At 44.3% G+C, this 15,525-nt stretch overlaps 1 protein-coding gene across 1 annotated transcript in view; it reads right to left on the bottom strand.

The window, feature by feature from the left end:
* Positions 1–442: 442 nt before the first annotated feature.
* The window catches only part of SMURF2 (SMAD specific E3 ubiquitin protein ligase 2), a 90,503-nt gene continuing 75,420 nt past the window's right edge, over positions 443–15,525 (bottom strand). The window contains exons 14-19 of the mRNA XM_090290908.1: positions 13,886–14,064; positions 6,023–6,160; positions 4,797–4,917; positions 2,661–2,862; positions 1,330–1,405; positions 443–1,013 (exon numbers count right to left, since the gene is read on the bottom strand). Of these exons, the coding sequence (XP_090147034.1) occupies positions 914–1,013; positions 1,330–1,405; positions 2,661–2,862; positions 4,797–4,917; positions 6,023–6,160; positions 13,886–14,064 (816 nt within the window). The 3' untranslated portion in view covers positions 443–913. The remainder of the gene's footprint in view (positions 1,014–1,329; positions 1,406–2,660; positions 2,863–4,796; positions 4,918–6,022; positions 6,161–13,885; positions 14,065–15,525) is intronic.

Raw genomic sequence — 15,525 nt, 5'->3', positions numbered from 1 at the left:
CATATATATTAAAGATAAGTTGACCCAGCAAAAGAGTTAAAATCCCATCCCATCCACATGATCTCAGAAGCTATAAAAATGCAGGATATTCATTTAAGGTGAAAAGTAAGTCCAAAACACCTGGTCATATTGATTCGAGATTAAAAAATTGGGGCTTTTTAAAGTCTCTTAAAAACGGGTAGCCCCTGAAAGCATCTTATTGTAGCAAATAAGATACTAAATTTAGACTAAATGGTTGCATTAGGAACCTGACAACCAAAATTATTAGCTGTATTCCAGGTAATTTGTGCTTGAAAAATATAAAAAAGACTCACTTAGGCTAGGTTGAAACATATAATGCTTTTAAAATATAAAGCTTTGCTATAGAAAAATGTAATTAAATGTGTAAATGGCTTGATTTGTTAAAGATAATGATTTTTTTAGCCAATTGTTTACAAAGGTAGAATAATTCAAAATAATTTTATTTCATTTTCTTTTACAAAGAGCAAGTACAGGAGCTATTCAAAATCATGTATTCAATCAAAATGAAATGTGACTTGTACCGACTGCTGAAGTTGTCTTGATGTTTCAGAGACTTGAAATCTGTGAAGCGATTTGAATAGGTTACCTTTTATAAAAATAGTAGTAGTCTTTAAGTGTAGAATACTGCCTAACTCTGGAAATGTAGGAAAAGTCAGCATTCTTTAGGTTCAAGATATTAATTTTAAATAGCAGCTGAATGCGGCCTCATGGCAAAGCATAAAGACCTCTTTTTTTTCCTTGAAAAGGAATTTCAAAATTGTCCTTTCCCCTCACAGTGTCCTAGAATTTAAGGGGGGAGGGCATTTTCCTGTATTTCAGCATTCCTGGAAACTCTGCTGAAAGGAGGCTGTCAGGGGTATAAATAGAGTCCTGGACAAATCCTTGAAGTTTGTCATTCCACAGCAAATCCACATGTTTCTTCGATGGCTGTTAGCAGCTTTTCATATAACTTTTCATAGCTTTCATAGGGTGGAATGTCTATTCGATTGAAGCTGTAAATAAGCAAATCAGATTTTACACAGTTCATTTATAATAAGTAGGCCATCCTAGCAAGCGCATACTCACACAGCCACATCCCTCTTTGTGTTGCACAGAGAATTAAAGGAATAAGGTTCTCTTTCTCTGCAGTAGAGACAACTACTTTCAGGTATTCCTACCAATTTCAGAATAATTTTAAATCACTTAAAGAGTTGTTTATCATTGCTTTTAAAGGCTCATTTTGTAGTAAGCACAGTCAATGAAAAGTCACCTGTTTGAGACTAACACCTATGTGCATGGAATATGGGGGAAGCTACAAGAATGACTCACCACGTGTGCGCTTTGGGCAGGTTGTTCGTGCAGGCATCGATCTGGTGGATGGTGAAGAGCCGGGGGCCTGCAGCACCTGCCCAAGAAGCACATGTAGGTCAGGTCACCACAGGGCATGTGTCAGCCTCTGACATCTCAGAGCAAACCTGGTACATAAACCACAGGCTCTAGAAACAGAGGAACACCGGTGACTACACAAGCTGCCAAAACAATTCTTTTCCCAGGAAAAGAACCTTGGTTGGAAAGCTGGAATTGACCTTGGGTAAGGATGGATTCTTTAATATGCTAGCATTTCAAATTTGAGAAAAGTTCTGGATTGAAATCCTTTGCCAACTTCTTTCTTCTCTAGGAAATTGATGTCCCAAAAGCATGAGAAGAAAATGGGCAAATCCAAGATTAAATATACACACATCCAAAAAGATGATAGCCTAAATGCAAATTTAGGTTTCATGCCTGAAACTTGGCTGACAGCAGAAGACCAGCAGTCTACAGAATAGATTTCCGTTAACGGAAGCCAGCCTCAACACACATACGCAGAAATACAACCTCACTTTATGGGTAGTCTGATAATGATGAGCTCTCCAAACAGGACTATCAGCCCGACGCCAAGTAAGCTCTCCCCACGGGCTTTCACCGCAGCGCTGTGGGCAATACGGTTGGGTTATGTACCAGCCTTGCTTTGTATATCCTCAGTCCTCACCAGCAGCAGCAACTTTGAAAACAAAGAGCTTCAGAGGCAAAGGAAGCAACTGTCATGCAGCGAAGCCCCACGATCATTAGCAATATTACCAACTTATCCAAAAATAAAACAGCTATTCCCCAGAAAACCCGTTCACATGGACCATGATTCTAAATAAGCAGTCGGACGCCCACGCGAGAACTAACGTGCTCTGACCACACAAATGGCTTCCACGACGCGCGCTGCCGCTTTCTGTTAAAAGAACAGAAAAAGAGGGAGCAGCATCCCGCGTGGCTAAACGGTTCGCCACGCTGAGACGTGAAGATGGAAGTGGCCAGACTTCCCCTTTACGCGTGTGCAGCAGGACCTACGCGCCAGGGGAGCGGCAAAGGCGCAGCGTCCCCACAGCCGGCCTGTGGCACGCCACGCGGCCCTCGCCACAGCCACAGACACCCCAGCAGGAAAGGCCCTTGGGAGGGGAACAAAGAAAAGGAAGGAGAAGGAGGGATCAAGATGCGAGAGTTCCAGATGAGAAACAGGGTGAGAAGCGAGTCTGCTTGGAAGTACGCGGTTGTCAACGAGCTGTATGAACAGGCACCGGCCCCTCCCCGGCCGTCCGGGGGCTCGCGGTCTGTCCCTCCGGCCCTGGTACCTTGTAAAGCTTTGAAGCCCTGCAGAGGCACTCTCGACGACCCTGTCACGAACTGAAGTAACCGTGCTCGTCGCTCTTCATCGAAAAACTCCACAGCTTTCCAGAACCACTTGACGACATTGCTGTCTGGTGTACAGTGTTTTAAGCGGGTGTTTCCCTTCCAGTCATTAACATCTATCTTTCCAAGTCCGCAAATAATGAGCTGTTAAAATATTGCACGAATCGTGAGCCAATGGAAACCCAAGTTAAGCCAAAAATTCCTCAAAATAGAACTTCAGATTTGCAGGGTTGGCTGTCACGTGGTGGTCCTTAATCAACCGTACACAGCAGAATCATCCTGAAAGTTTTTCAAAATATACACACCAGGTCCTAAGCGCAGAGATTTTAATTCTGTGCGTCTGGGGCGATACGAAGAAGCTGAACTTTAAAAAGCTCCACAGGTACTCGCTCCCTTTCGGGCGCCCTACCCAGAGTCTGAGAACCGCCACTGTGCGGAACACAGCAGCTGAACGCTCTGTCATTTCACAGAATTCTAATTTTCTTTTAATGAACAGAAACTAGACTCCAAGAGTAAATACACTTTACTCTGAAGACCTGCATCACATTATTCTCATTTCAGCACTTAGTAGCTTTGGGACTCTGAGCAATTCGGGTCACCTCCCTTGGCCAGCAGTTTCTTTTCTCTGTGGTAACAGGGCAATAACTCTATTTCACTGCATCCTGTGAAAGCAACCCGCAGCACACAGGAGCTCAAGAAATGTGTAGAGTAAGTGATGCAACCTGTTCGACAATCTTAAAATTGCATCCAAGTACAAGACACACGAGTGCACTGACATAGAGTTCTGCTTGGCATCCTGATGCGGGCTCAGCACAGATGAACTCCACCAAAATCACCTGACGCTATTCATATCTAGGGGTCCTTAGGCTCCCAAACGAGGTCACTGAACTAGTGTGTTTCTAACAGTGAATTAGGACAGTGTGTGGTGTAAAACATAATGTAACTTACAAATCCTATATTTTATAGTTCTGTTAACCCAATATGACACCAAAATAAATTATATGTATTTTTCCAAAAAGTTTAATTTCATTAGCAGCAGAAACTATATAATAAACCATAACCTTACTGAATAAAAAAATCTCCAACAAGGCTTTCACAGTGTTCTAAAAAGATTTCTGAACCTCAGTCACAGGGAAGAGGGAAGTGGTTGTTATCCAAATAGGATGTCAAAAGTATGCGTAACACAGAAGGCAACTCCTACATTCTCTTCAGAGGATGGTAATAATGAGGCCAATGAATAAAAATACATTGTATTTCAACTCTATTGCCATTGCTGGTTTCTTCCTCCTATTAACTACTTTCTCCTGATCATTTCAGTACTGAGTAGAGTTCAATCGCAAAAAGGAATGGGGATGGTACTGAGTCAAACTGATCTTTTAGACTTGTTTCCTAACAGGCCTGTTACCAGATTTAGTTAGAAAGGACATTGAAGTTAATAAGATCATGTAGACTTTGAATACTTATGTTCTCTAGCCACTAGTTGAAGTTGGGACCCCTGGCAGAATAAAATTCATTCATTTTCTTCACAAAGTAGTTCAGTGAAAATTCAGATGTATTTGTTAAAGGTCTTAATTTTAAAAACCAGACTACGGTGCTTTAAGGACCAGAATTACAAGAAAACAAAAGTTAATTGTTTTTTACAGCTACTATTAATAACAAATGTCTGCAAAGAGACTGAGGATATTTAGATACAGTTTATCCTAAGTGTTGCAATTATTTCCTCTATGATCTTGTTTACCAAATACTTTCTTGCAAAGCTTAGTGTAAATCAATTGAGCCTAGGCTTTTATTCCAAACAAATTTCAATAGAAAACAATTGGAAGAAGGTACGCATAAGACATGAAATCTGTTGAAAACAAAAAATAATAATATGGAAAAATAAAAGGTGCACAATACAAGACAGACTGCTCACTTGCAGAAATTCCAAAGCATGAAAGACTTCCTACAAATAAGAATTCTCAGAGTATTGCACCATAAAACTTCAAAAGCTCCAGAAATACAACTTTCCCCTAAAACTCACAGAAAACTCCCAACCTTCCCTGCTACACTAGATGATGGCATGGCATTATTATACTGACCTCTAACTCCTTTTCATCGAACGTCTTCAGCAGATGCTGTGGAATTACTTCATTAAAGCCTTTCTGCAGGGCCAGGAATTGTGCCTCGATGCCTCGTAGAAACCTCCAGTTCACATAGAGCCTAGGAACAGAGAGCAGGGGTTTCATATGATCAAACATATGTGGATTTGGTAATTAGCATTTTCATTTTGGTGGATATTATCAACTACTTTCCAACAAAGCCCAGTGCTCACACCCGGCAACAGTCTGTGAGACCGATGGGCCCCGCGTGTAAAGTAGGAGAACTGCAGTCAGTAAGACTTGGGGACACATCGTATACAACATGCACAGCATGCATGTTTTTGTGTACACATGGTGAAGTTCAAACTCCTAAATTTGGCTACCATAGTTTTATGTTTAGAAGAACTTTAGTTACTGTAAGCCAAGATCTGCCCTACTACTTTTAAATTCCTCAGCCAACAGGTGCTTTTTTATAAAACTTGAAGAACATCTCCTTATTATCTATCCCATAGTCACAACGTGCTAGGAATACAGCACAGAAGGGCTTCTGTGCAGCCAGTCAGGGCAGCCACGCTGTGCACGTGCCCATGCACCGTGCTTCTGGGTATCTGTGCCTTTGTACGGTGCCCCCCACCGCACCCCCCAACACACACACAGCGAGCCTGGGTTGCCATGTAAATCACTTTAACAGAAAGAATCCAGCACAGAGGTGACACCCGCCATTTCTAGACTTAGGCCTTAGAAAGACCCTACAACGACTGCTCTTATGCTCTGGAAAACCGGCTGCCCCATTCCGTCTACCTTGCTGGGGAGGGAGAGGCCCTGGGGAAAGTAAGAGGCCTCCAACACCATGTGGCAATGACAAAGGAACCCAGCAAACAGTGAGGACCGGGCCCCAGACAGTGACCCCGCAGCGGTTCCAGCAGCCCCTCAGCCAGAGCCATTCCAGCGGGGTCATCAAGTATTTGAGTGAAGAGGCTGTCTCCACCTGTCAACCCCAACTGACACCACCCAGAGGAGCGGTGTGCTCACCCTGTCGTTTATCCAAACTTCTGACCCATGGTTTTGTGAAAAATAATAAAATGATAGTTGTTTTCAAGACACTAAATTCTGCAGAAGCCTATTTTGTAGCAATAAGTAACACCACCTAGATATGTAAAATTTTTCCATACTGCTATTCTAGAACATTCAAACAATTCTCAGACTCGAGAACATAGAATGCTTACCTGACATATTCCTTTTTATTTTCTTCAGTAACAGGAATACTCTTGCCATTTGGTTTAAGTTCATGCTGGATAATTTCCCCATATGCATTATGTTCAACACAGAAGGTATGATCCAAAACACCTGTAATATCATTCTCACTAGAAAGAAAAGAGAAGGAAAGATACTTAACTGGAAAATCTAAGATACAGACTCTACAGATATATTCATTGGTAAGACAAATAAAACAAAGAGTTTTATGATAGGACAAATATAAGATCACATTCCTTTGATTATTCTTAAGCTACCATACCTCCCAGGTCTTGGGCAGAGAAACGGTCATAAACACAGGAAACATTTCACTTCTTGATAAGAAAAAGAGCCCTGGCCAAAGCAAGCAAGGCTTACTGTAGGGAAACTTCAGTTATGTTTAACCTTCAGGTAAGAGGCCCTACTGGAATCTGCACACCCACAAGTAACCAAATGCCTGAGTACCCCCAGCAAGAAAGCTACTCATGTGTTGGCAAAATAAGTATGGCCAATATATCTTCATAAACTAATGCCCTCCCACAAAACAGAACTGATTCTTACAGGTACCCTTTTTGTTTTATTTATTTATTTATTTTTAGATTCTTTTTTTATTCTAATTTTTTTATTTATTTATAGTTTTTCTATTACATGTCTCACTTTTCCCCCCATTACTCCCCCACCACCCCACCCACACCCTCCCACAGTCAAGCCCCACCTCGTTGTCCATGTCCATGGGTCATTCATACTAGTTCCTTTACTAAACCCTTCCCCTACTTACCCCCCTTTTTTCCCTCCCCTCCGCCCCCCTGGTAACTGTTAGTCTGCTCCTTGTTTACATGCCTCTGGTTCAATTCTGCTCATTTGTTTGTGTTGTTCATTAGTTTCCTGTGTTAGGTGATATCATATGGTATTTGTCTTTTGTTGCCTGGCTTATTTCGCTAAGCATAATTCTCTCTAGTTCCATTCATGTTGTCGCAAATGGCAGGACTTCCTTCTTTCTGTCTGCTGCATAGTATTCCATTGTGTAAATGTACTGCAGTTTTTTGATCCACTCATCTACAGGTGGGCACTTAGGCTGTTTTTAGCACTTGGGTATTGTAAATAGTGCTGCTATGAACATAGGGGTGCACAGGTTCTTTTGAATTGGGGTTTCAGGATTCTTCAGGTATAATCCAAGCAATGGAATCGCTGGTTCAAAAGGCAGTTCCATTTTTAGTTTTTTGAGGAAATCCCATACTGTTTTCCATAGTGGCTGCACCAGTCTGCATTCCCACCAACAGTGCACTAGGGTTCCCGTTTCTCCGCATCCTCACCAGCACCTGTTGTTTGTTGATTTGTTGATGATGGCCATCCTGACTGGTGTAAAGTGGTATCTCATTGTGGTTTTTATTTGCATCTCTCTGATGGCTAGTAATGTTGAACATTCTTTCATGTGTCTATGGACCCTCTGTGTATCCTCCTTGGAGAAGTGTTTGTTCAGTTCCTTTGCCCATTTTTTAATTGGGTTGTCTGTCTTCTTGGTGTTGAGATGTATAAGTTCTTCACATATTTTGGAGATCAATCCCTTGTCTGAGATATCACTGGCAAGTGTTTTCCTATATGGTTGGGTCCCTTTTCATCTTGCTGATGTTTTCTTTTGCTGAGCAGAAACTCTTTAGTTTGATATAGTCCCATTTGTTTATTCTTTCCTTTATTTCCCTTGCTTTAGGAGATATACTGGTGAAAATATTGCTACGTGGGATATCTGAAATTTTCCTGCCTATGTTTTCCTCTACAACTTTTATGGCATCATGGCTTACATTTAAGTCTTTGATCCGCCTTGAGTTTATTCTTGTGTATGGTGTAAGTTGGAGTCTAGTTTCTTTTTTTGCATGTCCTTGTCCAGTTCTCCCAGCACCATTTGTTGAAGAGGCTCTTCTCACTCCATTTTATTTTCCTTTCCTTTGTCAAATATTAGTTGACCATACAGACCTGGGTTTATTTCTGGGCTCTCTATTCTGTTCCATTTAGCTATACGTCTGTTCTTATGCCAGTACATACTAGCTTTATAGAAAGAGTTTGGGAGTCTTCCCCCTTCTTGGATTTTTTGGAATAGTTTGAGAAGGGTTGGTGTTTGTTCTTCCCTAAATGTTTTGCAAAATTTGCCTGTGAAGTCATCTGGTCCAGGGCTTTTGTGTGCCAGGAGTTTTTTGATCACTGCTTCAATTTCACTCTTTGTTATCAGTCTGTTCAGGCTTTCTGCTTCTTCTTGATTCAGTTTTGGAAGATTATATGTTTCTAAAAATTTGTCCATTTCACCTAGGTTGTCAAGTTTCTTACCATTCAGTTGTTTGTAGTAATTTCTTACAATCCTTTGTATTTCTGTGATATCAGTTGTGATTTCTCCTTTCATTTCTGATTTTGTTTATTTGGTTACTCTCTTTTTTTCTTGGTGGGCCTGGCTAAAGGCTTGTCAATTTTGTTTTTCTTTTCAAAGAACCAGCTCCTAGTTTGATTGATCTTTTGAACTGTTTGTTTAGTCTCTATGTCATCTAATTCTGCTCTGATCTTGATGATTTCCTTCCTTCTACTCACTCTGGGCTTTGTTTGTTGTTGTTTTTCTAGTTCTTGTAGCTTTGGGTTAGATTTTTTTATTTGAGATTCTTTTATCCTTTTTAGGTAGGCCTGTATTGCTATGAACTTTCCTCTCAGGACTGCTTTCGCTGTGTCCCATAGGTTTTGGGCTGTTGTGTGTTCATTATGATTTGTTTCCAGAATCTTCTTGATTTCTTCCTTGATGTCATTGTTAACCCATTCATTGTTTAATATCATGTTATTCATTCTCCATGAGTTTGGATGTCTTTGAGTTTTTTTCCTTGAGGTTGATTTCCAGTTTCAAGGCATTGTGATCTGAGAAGATGATTGATATAATTTCAGTTTTCTTGAATTTGTTGAGGCTTGTTTTGTGTCCTATCATGTGGTCTATCTTTGAAAATGTTCCATGTGCACTTGAAAAGAATGTATATTTTGCTTCTTTGGGGTGAAAAGTTCTATACATATCAATTAAGTCCATTTGATCTAGAGTGTTGTTCAGTGCTTCAATATCCTCAGTGTTTCTTTGCTCTGAAGATCTGTCCATTGTTGACAATGGGGTGTTAAAGTCCCCTACTATGCGTGAGTTGTTATTGCTATCCTTCTTGTAGTCTTCCAAGATTTTCCTTATATATTTGACTGCTCCTATGTTCGGTGCATATATGTTTACCAGGGCTATATCTTCTTGATGGATTTTTCCCTTAAGTATTATGAAACGTCCTTCTTTGTCTCTTTTTATGGCCTTTGCTGTGAAATCTGTTTTGTCTGATATAAGTATTGCTACCCCAGCTTTTTTTTCATGTCCATTTGCTTGGAATACTTTCTTCTATCCATCTACTTTCAGTCTGTGTAGATCTTTTGTTTTGAGGTGTGTCTCTTGTAGACAGTATATATGTGGGTCATGTTTTCGTATCCACTCCGCTACCCTATGTCTTTTGATAGAAGCATTTAATCCATTTACATTTAAGGTTATTATTGACAGGTATTTATTCACTTCCCTTTGTACCTATGTTCCTATCCCTCTCTCTTTTTCTTCTTTTTCTTAAAGTATTCCTTTAGCATCTCTTGCAATGCTGGTTTGGTGGAGATGTATTATTCTAGTCTTCCTTTGTATGGGAAACTCCTTATTTCACCTTCCATTTTGAAAGAGAGCCTTGCTGGGTAGAGTAGTCTTGGTTGTAGGCCTTTGTTTTTCATTGCTTGAAATATTTTATACCAATCCCTTCTAGCTTGTATTGTTTCTGTTGAGAAATCAGTTGATAGCCTTATCAGAGCTCCCTTTTATGTTATTTGCTGTTTTTCTCTTACTGCCTTTAGTATTCTCTTTGTCTTCAAATGTTGCCATTTTAATTATGATGTGCCTTGGAGTGGGCCTTCTTGGGTTCATCTTTATTGGGACCCTCTGTGCTTCCTGGTCTTGCATGACTTTTTCTCTCATCACATTAGGGAAGTTTTCTGTCATTACTTTTTCAACCAGGTTTTCTATTCCTTGCTCCTCTTCTTCTCTTTCTGGTATCCATATGATATGGATATTGTTTTGTTTCATGTTTTCCTGCAGTTCTCTTAAACCCTCTTCATTCTTTTTAAGTCTTTTTTCATTTTGTTGCGTTGTCTGGGAATTTTTTTCTACGTCGTCCTCTAACTCACTGATCTGATCCTCTGTTTCAGTTAGCCTGCTTTTGATTGCTTCTACTGCATTCTTCAGTTCAGAAATTGTATTCTCCATTTCTTTCTGGTTCTTATTGATAGTCTCTATGTCCTTTTTCATACTGGTGTAGTTTTAAGTTCCTTGTAGCTTTCCTGGAGTTCTTTGTAGTTTCCCTGGAGTTCTTTGTAGTTCCCCTGGAGTTCGTTGTAGTTTTCTTTGAGTTTGTTGAGTTCATTGAGCTTCCTCATTACAATTGTTTTGAATTCCATGTCTGATAGTTTCCTTGACTCTATTTCACCTATCCCTTCTTCTGGGAATTCCTCCTTTCCTTTTGGTGGGGTGTTGTTTCTGTTTCGTGGAGTGTTGTTCCACCTCCCCTCTTTGGGTAGTTGTTCTTGTTTGTTTCTGCTTCTTAAATTGATCTGCTTTTATTTTCTGCCTTAGTGGTGTGACCTTTTGTGGTAGGAATCTGTATGATTCACTGGTGCAGTCTCCTTGATTGCCTTAACTTGACGCTCTTGGGATGCCCTTTATACCTTTCATTTGGATGCTCAAGTTATTTTGTTTTCTGTTGTTGTGTTACTCTTTGGTGGGTCCTTCCCGTAAATTAGCTGACTGAGAGTCACTCTGCCCACTTCTGACAGTTGTTGAGCTGCCTCTGGCTAATGCCTCTTGGAGGGGAGTGATTTGATTATGAGATTTCTCCTGTAGCACTGAGGTTGAGTCTGCCCTGGGATCTGGCCTGCTTCTCCCCTAGCTTTTCCTTCAGAACCATTGTCCAAAGTTTTCCAAAGTTCTTCTAGTTCATTTCGCCCTCTTTTGGCTGCAGCCCAGGTCCAGCGCGGCAAGTGTGCTTGTGTTGCGCCAGCCCGCAGGCGGGCCAAAGGACGTTTCCCTGCGCTGGCAGGTGGGCGGGCCGGGTGTGTTCCACCCCACTGATAGGTGGGCCACATTGATGGAGGCGTCCCCCTGCGCCAGTAGGCGGTCAGGCTGGGGGCGTTCCCCTGCGCTGGCTGGCCGGCGAGAGGGCCAGTAGTGTCCCCTGCTGCGGCGGGTGGGCGGGCCAGGGGCATTATGGTTCGCCAGCCAGGAGGCTGCGCTGACGGGGACGTTCCCCTGCCCCGGCGGGTGTTCCGCCGCGCCCGCTGGCAGGCCGCGCTGACAGGCGCGTTCCCCTGCCCCGGCGGGTGGGCAGGCCAGGGGCATTCCCCTGCGCTGGCTGGCGTGCGCAGGTCAGTAGCTTTCCCCTACTCGGGCGGGTGAGCAGGATGGGGGTCTTCTGCCGTGCCGGCAGGGAGGCCGGCTGCGCTAACGGGGCATTCCCCTGCCCCAGCGGGTGTTCTGGCCGGAGGCACTCCCCTGTGGGGGCTGGCGTGCGCCTGGGCCAGTAGCGTTCCCCTGCTCTGGCGGGTGGGGGGGCTGGGGGCGTTCTGCCGCGCTGACAGGGGCCGTTCCCTTGCCACGGCAGTGGGCAGGCCGGGGGCGTTCTGCCGCGCTGACAGGGGCCGTTCCCTTGCCACGGCAGTGGGCAGGCCGGGGGCGTTCTGCCGCGCTGACAGGGGCCGTTCCCTTGCCACGTCAGTGGGCGGGCCGGGGGCGTTCTGCCGTTCTGACAGAGGGCGTTCCCTTGCCACGGCAGTGGGCGGGCCGGGGGCATTCTGCCGCCCTGACGAGGGGGCGGGTGATGGGGGGGCGTTCCCTTGCCACGGCAGTGGGCGGGCCTGGGGCATTCTGCCGTTCTGACAGAGGGCGTTCCCTTGCCACGGCAGGTGGGTAGGCCAGGGGCGTTACCCCGCGCTGGCTGGCGTGCGCCTGGGCCAGTAGCGTTCCCCTGCTCCGGCGGGTGGGGGGGCCGGGGGCGTTCTGCCGCCCTGACAGGGGGCGTTCCCTTGCCACGGCAGGTGAGCAGGCCGGGGGGCATTCTGCCGCCCTGACGAGGGGGCAGGTTGGGGGGGGGCGTTCCCTTGCCACGGCAGGTGGACAGGCCAGGGGCGTTACCCCGCGCTGGCTGGCGTGCGCATGGGCCAGTAGCGTTCCCCTGCTCTGGAGGGTGGGCGGGCCGGGGGCGTTCTCCCGCGCTGGCTGGCGTGCGCATGGGCCAGTAACGTTCCCCTGCTCCAGTGGTGGGCGGGCCGGTGGCGTACCCTTGCCATGGCAGGTGGGCAGGCCGGGGGCGTTACCCCACGCTGGCTGGCGTGCGCACCAGCCAGTAGCGTTCCCCTGCTCCGGCGCGTGGGCGGCCCCTTGCCATGGCAAGTGGGCAGGTCGGGGGTGTTAACTCGCGCTGGCTGGCATGTGCACGAGCCAGTAGCGTTCCCCTGCTCTGGCGGGTGGGCGGGCTAAGGGCGGCCCCTTGCCACGGCATATGGGCAAGCCGGGGGCGTTAACTCGCGCCGGCTGGCTTGCGCACGAGCCAGTAGCGTTCCCTTGCTCCGGTGGTGGGCGGGCCGGGGGCGTTCTGCCGCCTGACGGGGGTGGGCGGTCCCTTGCCACGGCATGTGAGCAGGCCAGGGGCGTTACCCCACACTGGCTGGCATGCGCATGAGCCAGTAGCGTCCCTCTGTGCTGGTGGGTGGGCGGGCCGGAGGTATTCTGCCGCGCTGATGGGGGTGGAGGGGTGGGGGACATTCCCTCGCTACGGCAGGTAGGTGGGCCAGGGGCGTTCCCCTGCACTGGCTGGCTTGTGCGTGAGGGGCTGGGTATTGTTCCCCTGCTCCAGCGGGTGGGCTGGCCAGGGGCGTTTCCCTGCGCATGGTGGGCTGTGGGTGGGGGGCCAAGCACACCCCTCCGAGTGGGCTCCTGCATGTGCGCTCCTCAAGGATCTTGCCCCACCCCTAGCCTTTCCTCCCCGATCCACAAGAGACAATCAAATTATTTAAAAAATAATGTTGCTCCCAATATCCCAGAGCGAGATGCCAGCTGGCCAACTTCTGGTTCTGCCAGCGGGCACAGCCTGGATCTTCACCTCCGACTGCTCTCAGGGAAGACCCAGGGGCATTGAGACAACTTTGTGCTCTGCCGACCACTACCCAGGGAGCCAGGCCAGCCAGAACTTGCACCTCTCCCATGTCCCCTCCTCGAACCTCACCAGACGGGTTGCTCAGAGGCGGCCTCCTCCGCCGCCAGCAGCGCCAAGGTTTAACTCCCGCCAGTATCCAGATGTTAACAGATGCTCTGTCCACATTTAGCTAAAACTATAGACCAGTCTCAGGAGCAAGCAAGGGCAACCTCTCCTCACTCATCCGCCATCTTCCCAACTCTCCACAGGTACCCTTTTAAAAATGTGGTTTCAACAATCACCGCATCCCCAGGAATTTGCTATTTTAACACATGCAGGATTGTAATCAAACTTGCATCACATCAATAAAATCACATACAGTACTTTTTAAAATAGAATACATTTTTTTCTTTTTTTAAAGTACTATCATTCACTAACTTTTAGGAATTTGAAATAACACAGGAAAGCAGTAGGAAGAGGAAAAAGTCTAATGTGGTCCTATCACTCAAATAATCACTTAGTTTTGAAATATTTTCTGTGTGGTTTTTAAACTTTAAAGAAGTACATCCATTGAAACAGGATCTTTTTCAAAAGCTCAGATTCTAACTACAAAAAACAGATACAAGACTCAATACATACAGTATCCACACTAAACTGTTATGAAGATCTGGATCAACTAACTCCATGTCATCCAATGTAATTGACTTCCCAAGCAACTGTTTATAAAAAGGCAATGTGAAACCACCATCGATATAATGTCCATGAAACACAGCCATTCCCATTATTCGTCCAACAAAGTGGAAATACGATAAGTGTTCCTGAAATTGAAGAGAGATTATATAAGTACTCAAGTTAGACACTATCCAGGACATTTTTAATAAAAATTAAATATTTAAGCAACATTAATCTTTTTACATTAAGTATTAACTTCTCTAATTTATAACTATTTAGATGGAATAGGCTATCATATCAAAGCTCAATAATCACTAGGGAGAGTTTCTACTGGGCATGCTCAAGATGCTCCACATTGTTATAAAATATTATACCAGAGCCAATGCCTCTCTCAAAGGGCACAGTCACTTTATAAATTCATCTCCAGAAATTAAATCCAGACAACAGACCCACGGCAGCTCCATTAAACCCCTCCTAGATCCTGCTCTCTTCCTCTCATATCTTGCTGAGCCCTTACAACCCTGGCTCTGTCATGGAAAAAAGCTTTCAGTCCTGAACCTCCCTATTTCCCTGACCTAACCAGAAACTGAAATTCAAAACATCACAAGTTTAAGGCCACAGATTTCATGTCTAACCTGGACTAGAGTCCTGATTCTGCCCAAATTACTTAACTCCTACAGAACTCATTTTCCCCATCTGAAATAATAAGGGTAATAATAGTATCTAGAAAGGATCTTTGTGAGGAGTAAAATGAGATGACGAAGGCCACTGCACGAACCTGGCACAGGGTCACTATTACTACCACAGTGGCAGTAATGAGCTCCCCAAGCAGAATCTTCACCTAAAAATCTTCCCTTGATAAATGATTCCCTGCAATGATTCTAACATTCCTACCATATTTGGATATATTTGGTCTTTCCTGATAAGTTGTTTTGTTAGTTATCTGTATTTTAAATGTCTTTTACTTCTCTATTTAGTAAGTTATCTTAAACCTCCCTCTTACCTTAAAAACTTTTTTTTTCTTTCTTTGTAAAAAGTAATACCTGTGTTCACTACAAATATTTAGAAAATATACACAAGCAAAATACAGTAGTATTATAGTATAGATGGAGCCTTTCAATGTTTACACATACAGATATTTACCAAAGTTGTATCATACTATTTTGTAACCTTTTCACTTAATACATCACAAACACCATCATGACATGTCATTAACTATTATTCTCTGATGTCATTTTAGTGGCTATATAATAATGTAATATGCCCTTGTATAGAAAGGCAATACAAATAATATAAAACAACAAATAAGTAGCAGCTGCTAACTTCCACTGAGTGCCTAATAATAGGGTTAACAATGTGTAGCACTATGCTGAATACTTAATGGGCAGGGGCCCATGGAACTGTCACAACCCTTGTCTAAGGTACAAGCTCTATTTATTATTATCAGCAATGATCAAACTGAGGCTCAGGTCAATGAATTTGCCCCAAGTCACAAAGCTATTAAGTAATGGGGCCAGGATATGATGTCATGCCTAATTCCAGAAACTATGTTTGTAGTCATTAATGTCATTCTGCTTCATGTCATAATTTAATCAACGATGCTGTTT

The sequence above is a fragment of the Furipterus horrens genome, unplaced genomic scaffold, assembly GCF_987537825.1.
Source record: "Furipterus horrens unplaced genomic scaffold, mFurHor1.1.pri manual_scaffold_11, whole genome shotgun sequence".
Lineage (NCBI taxonomy): Eukaryota > Metazoa > Chordata > Mammalia > Chiroptera > Furipteridae > Furipterus > Furipterus horrens.
This window is presented reverse-complemented; position numbering and strand designations above follow the sequence as displayed.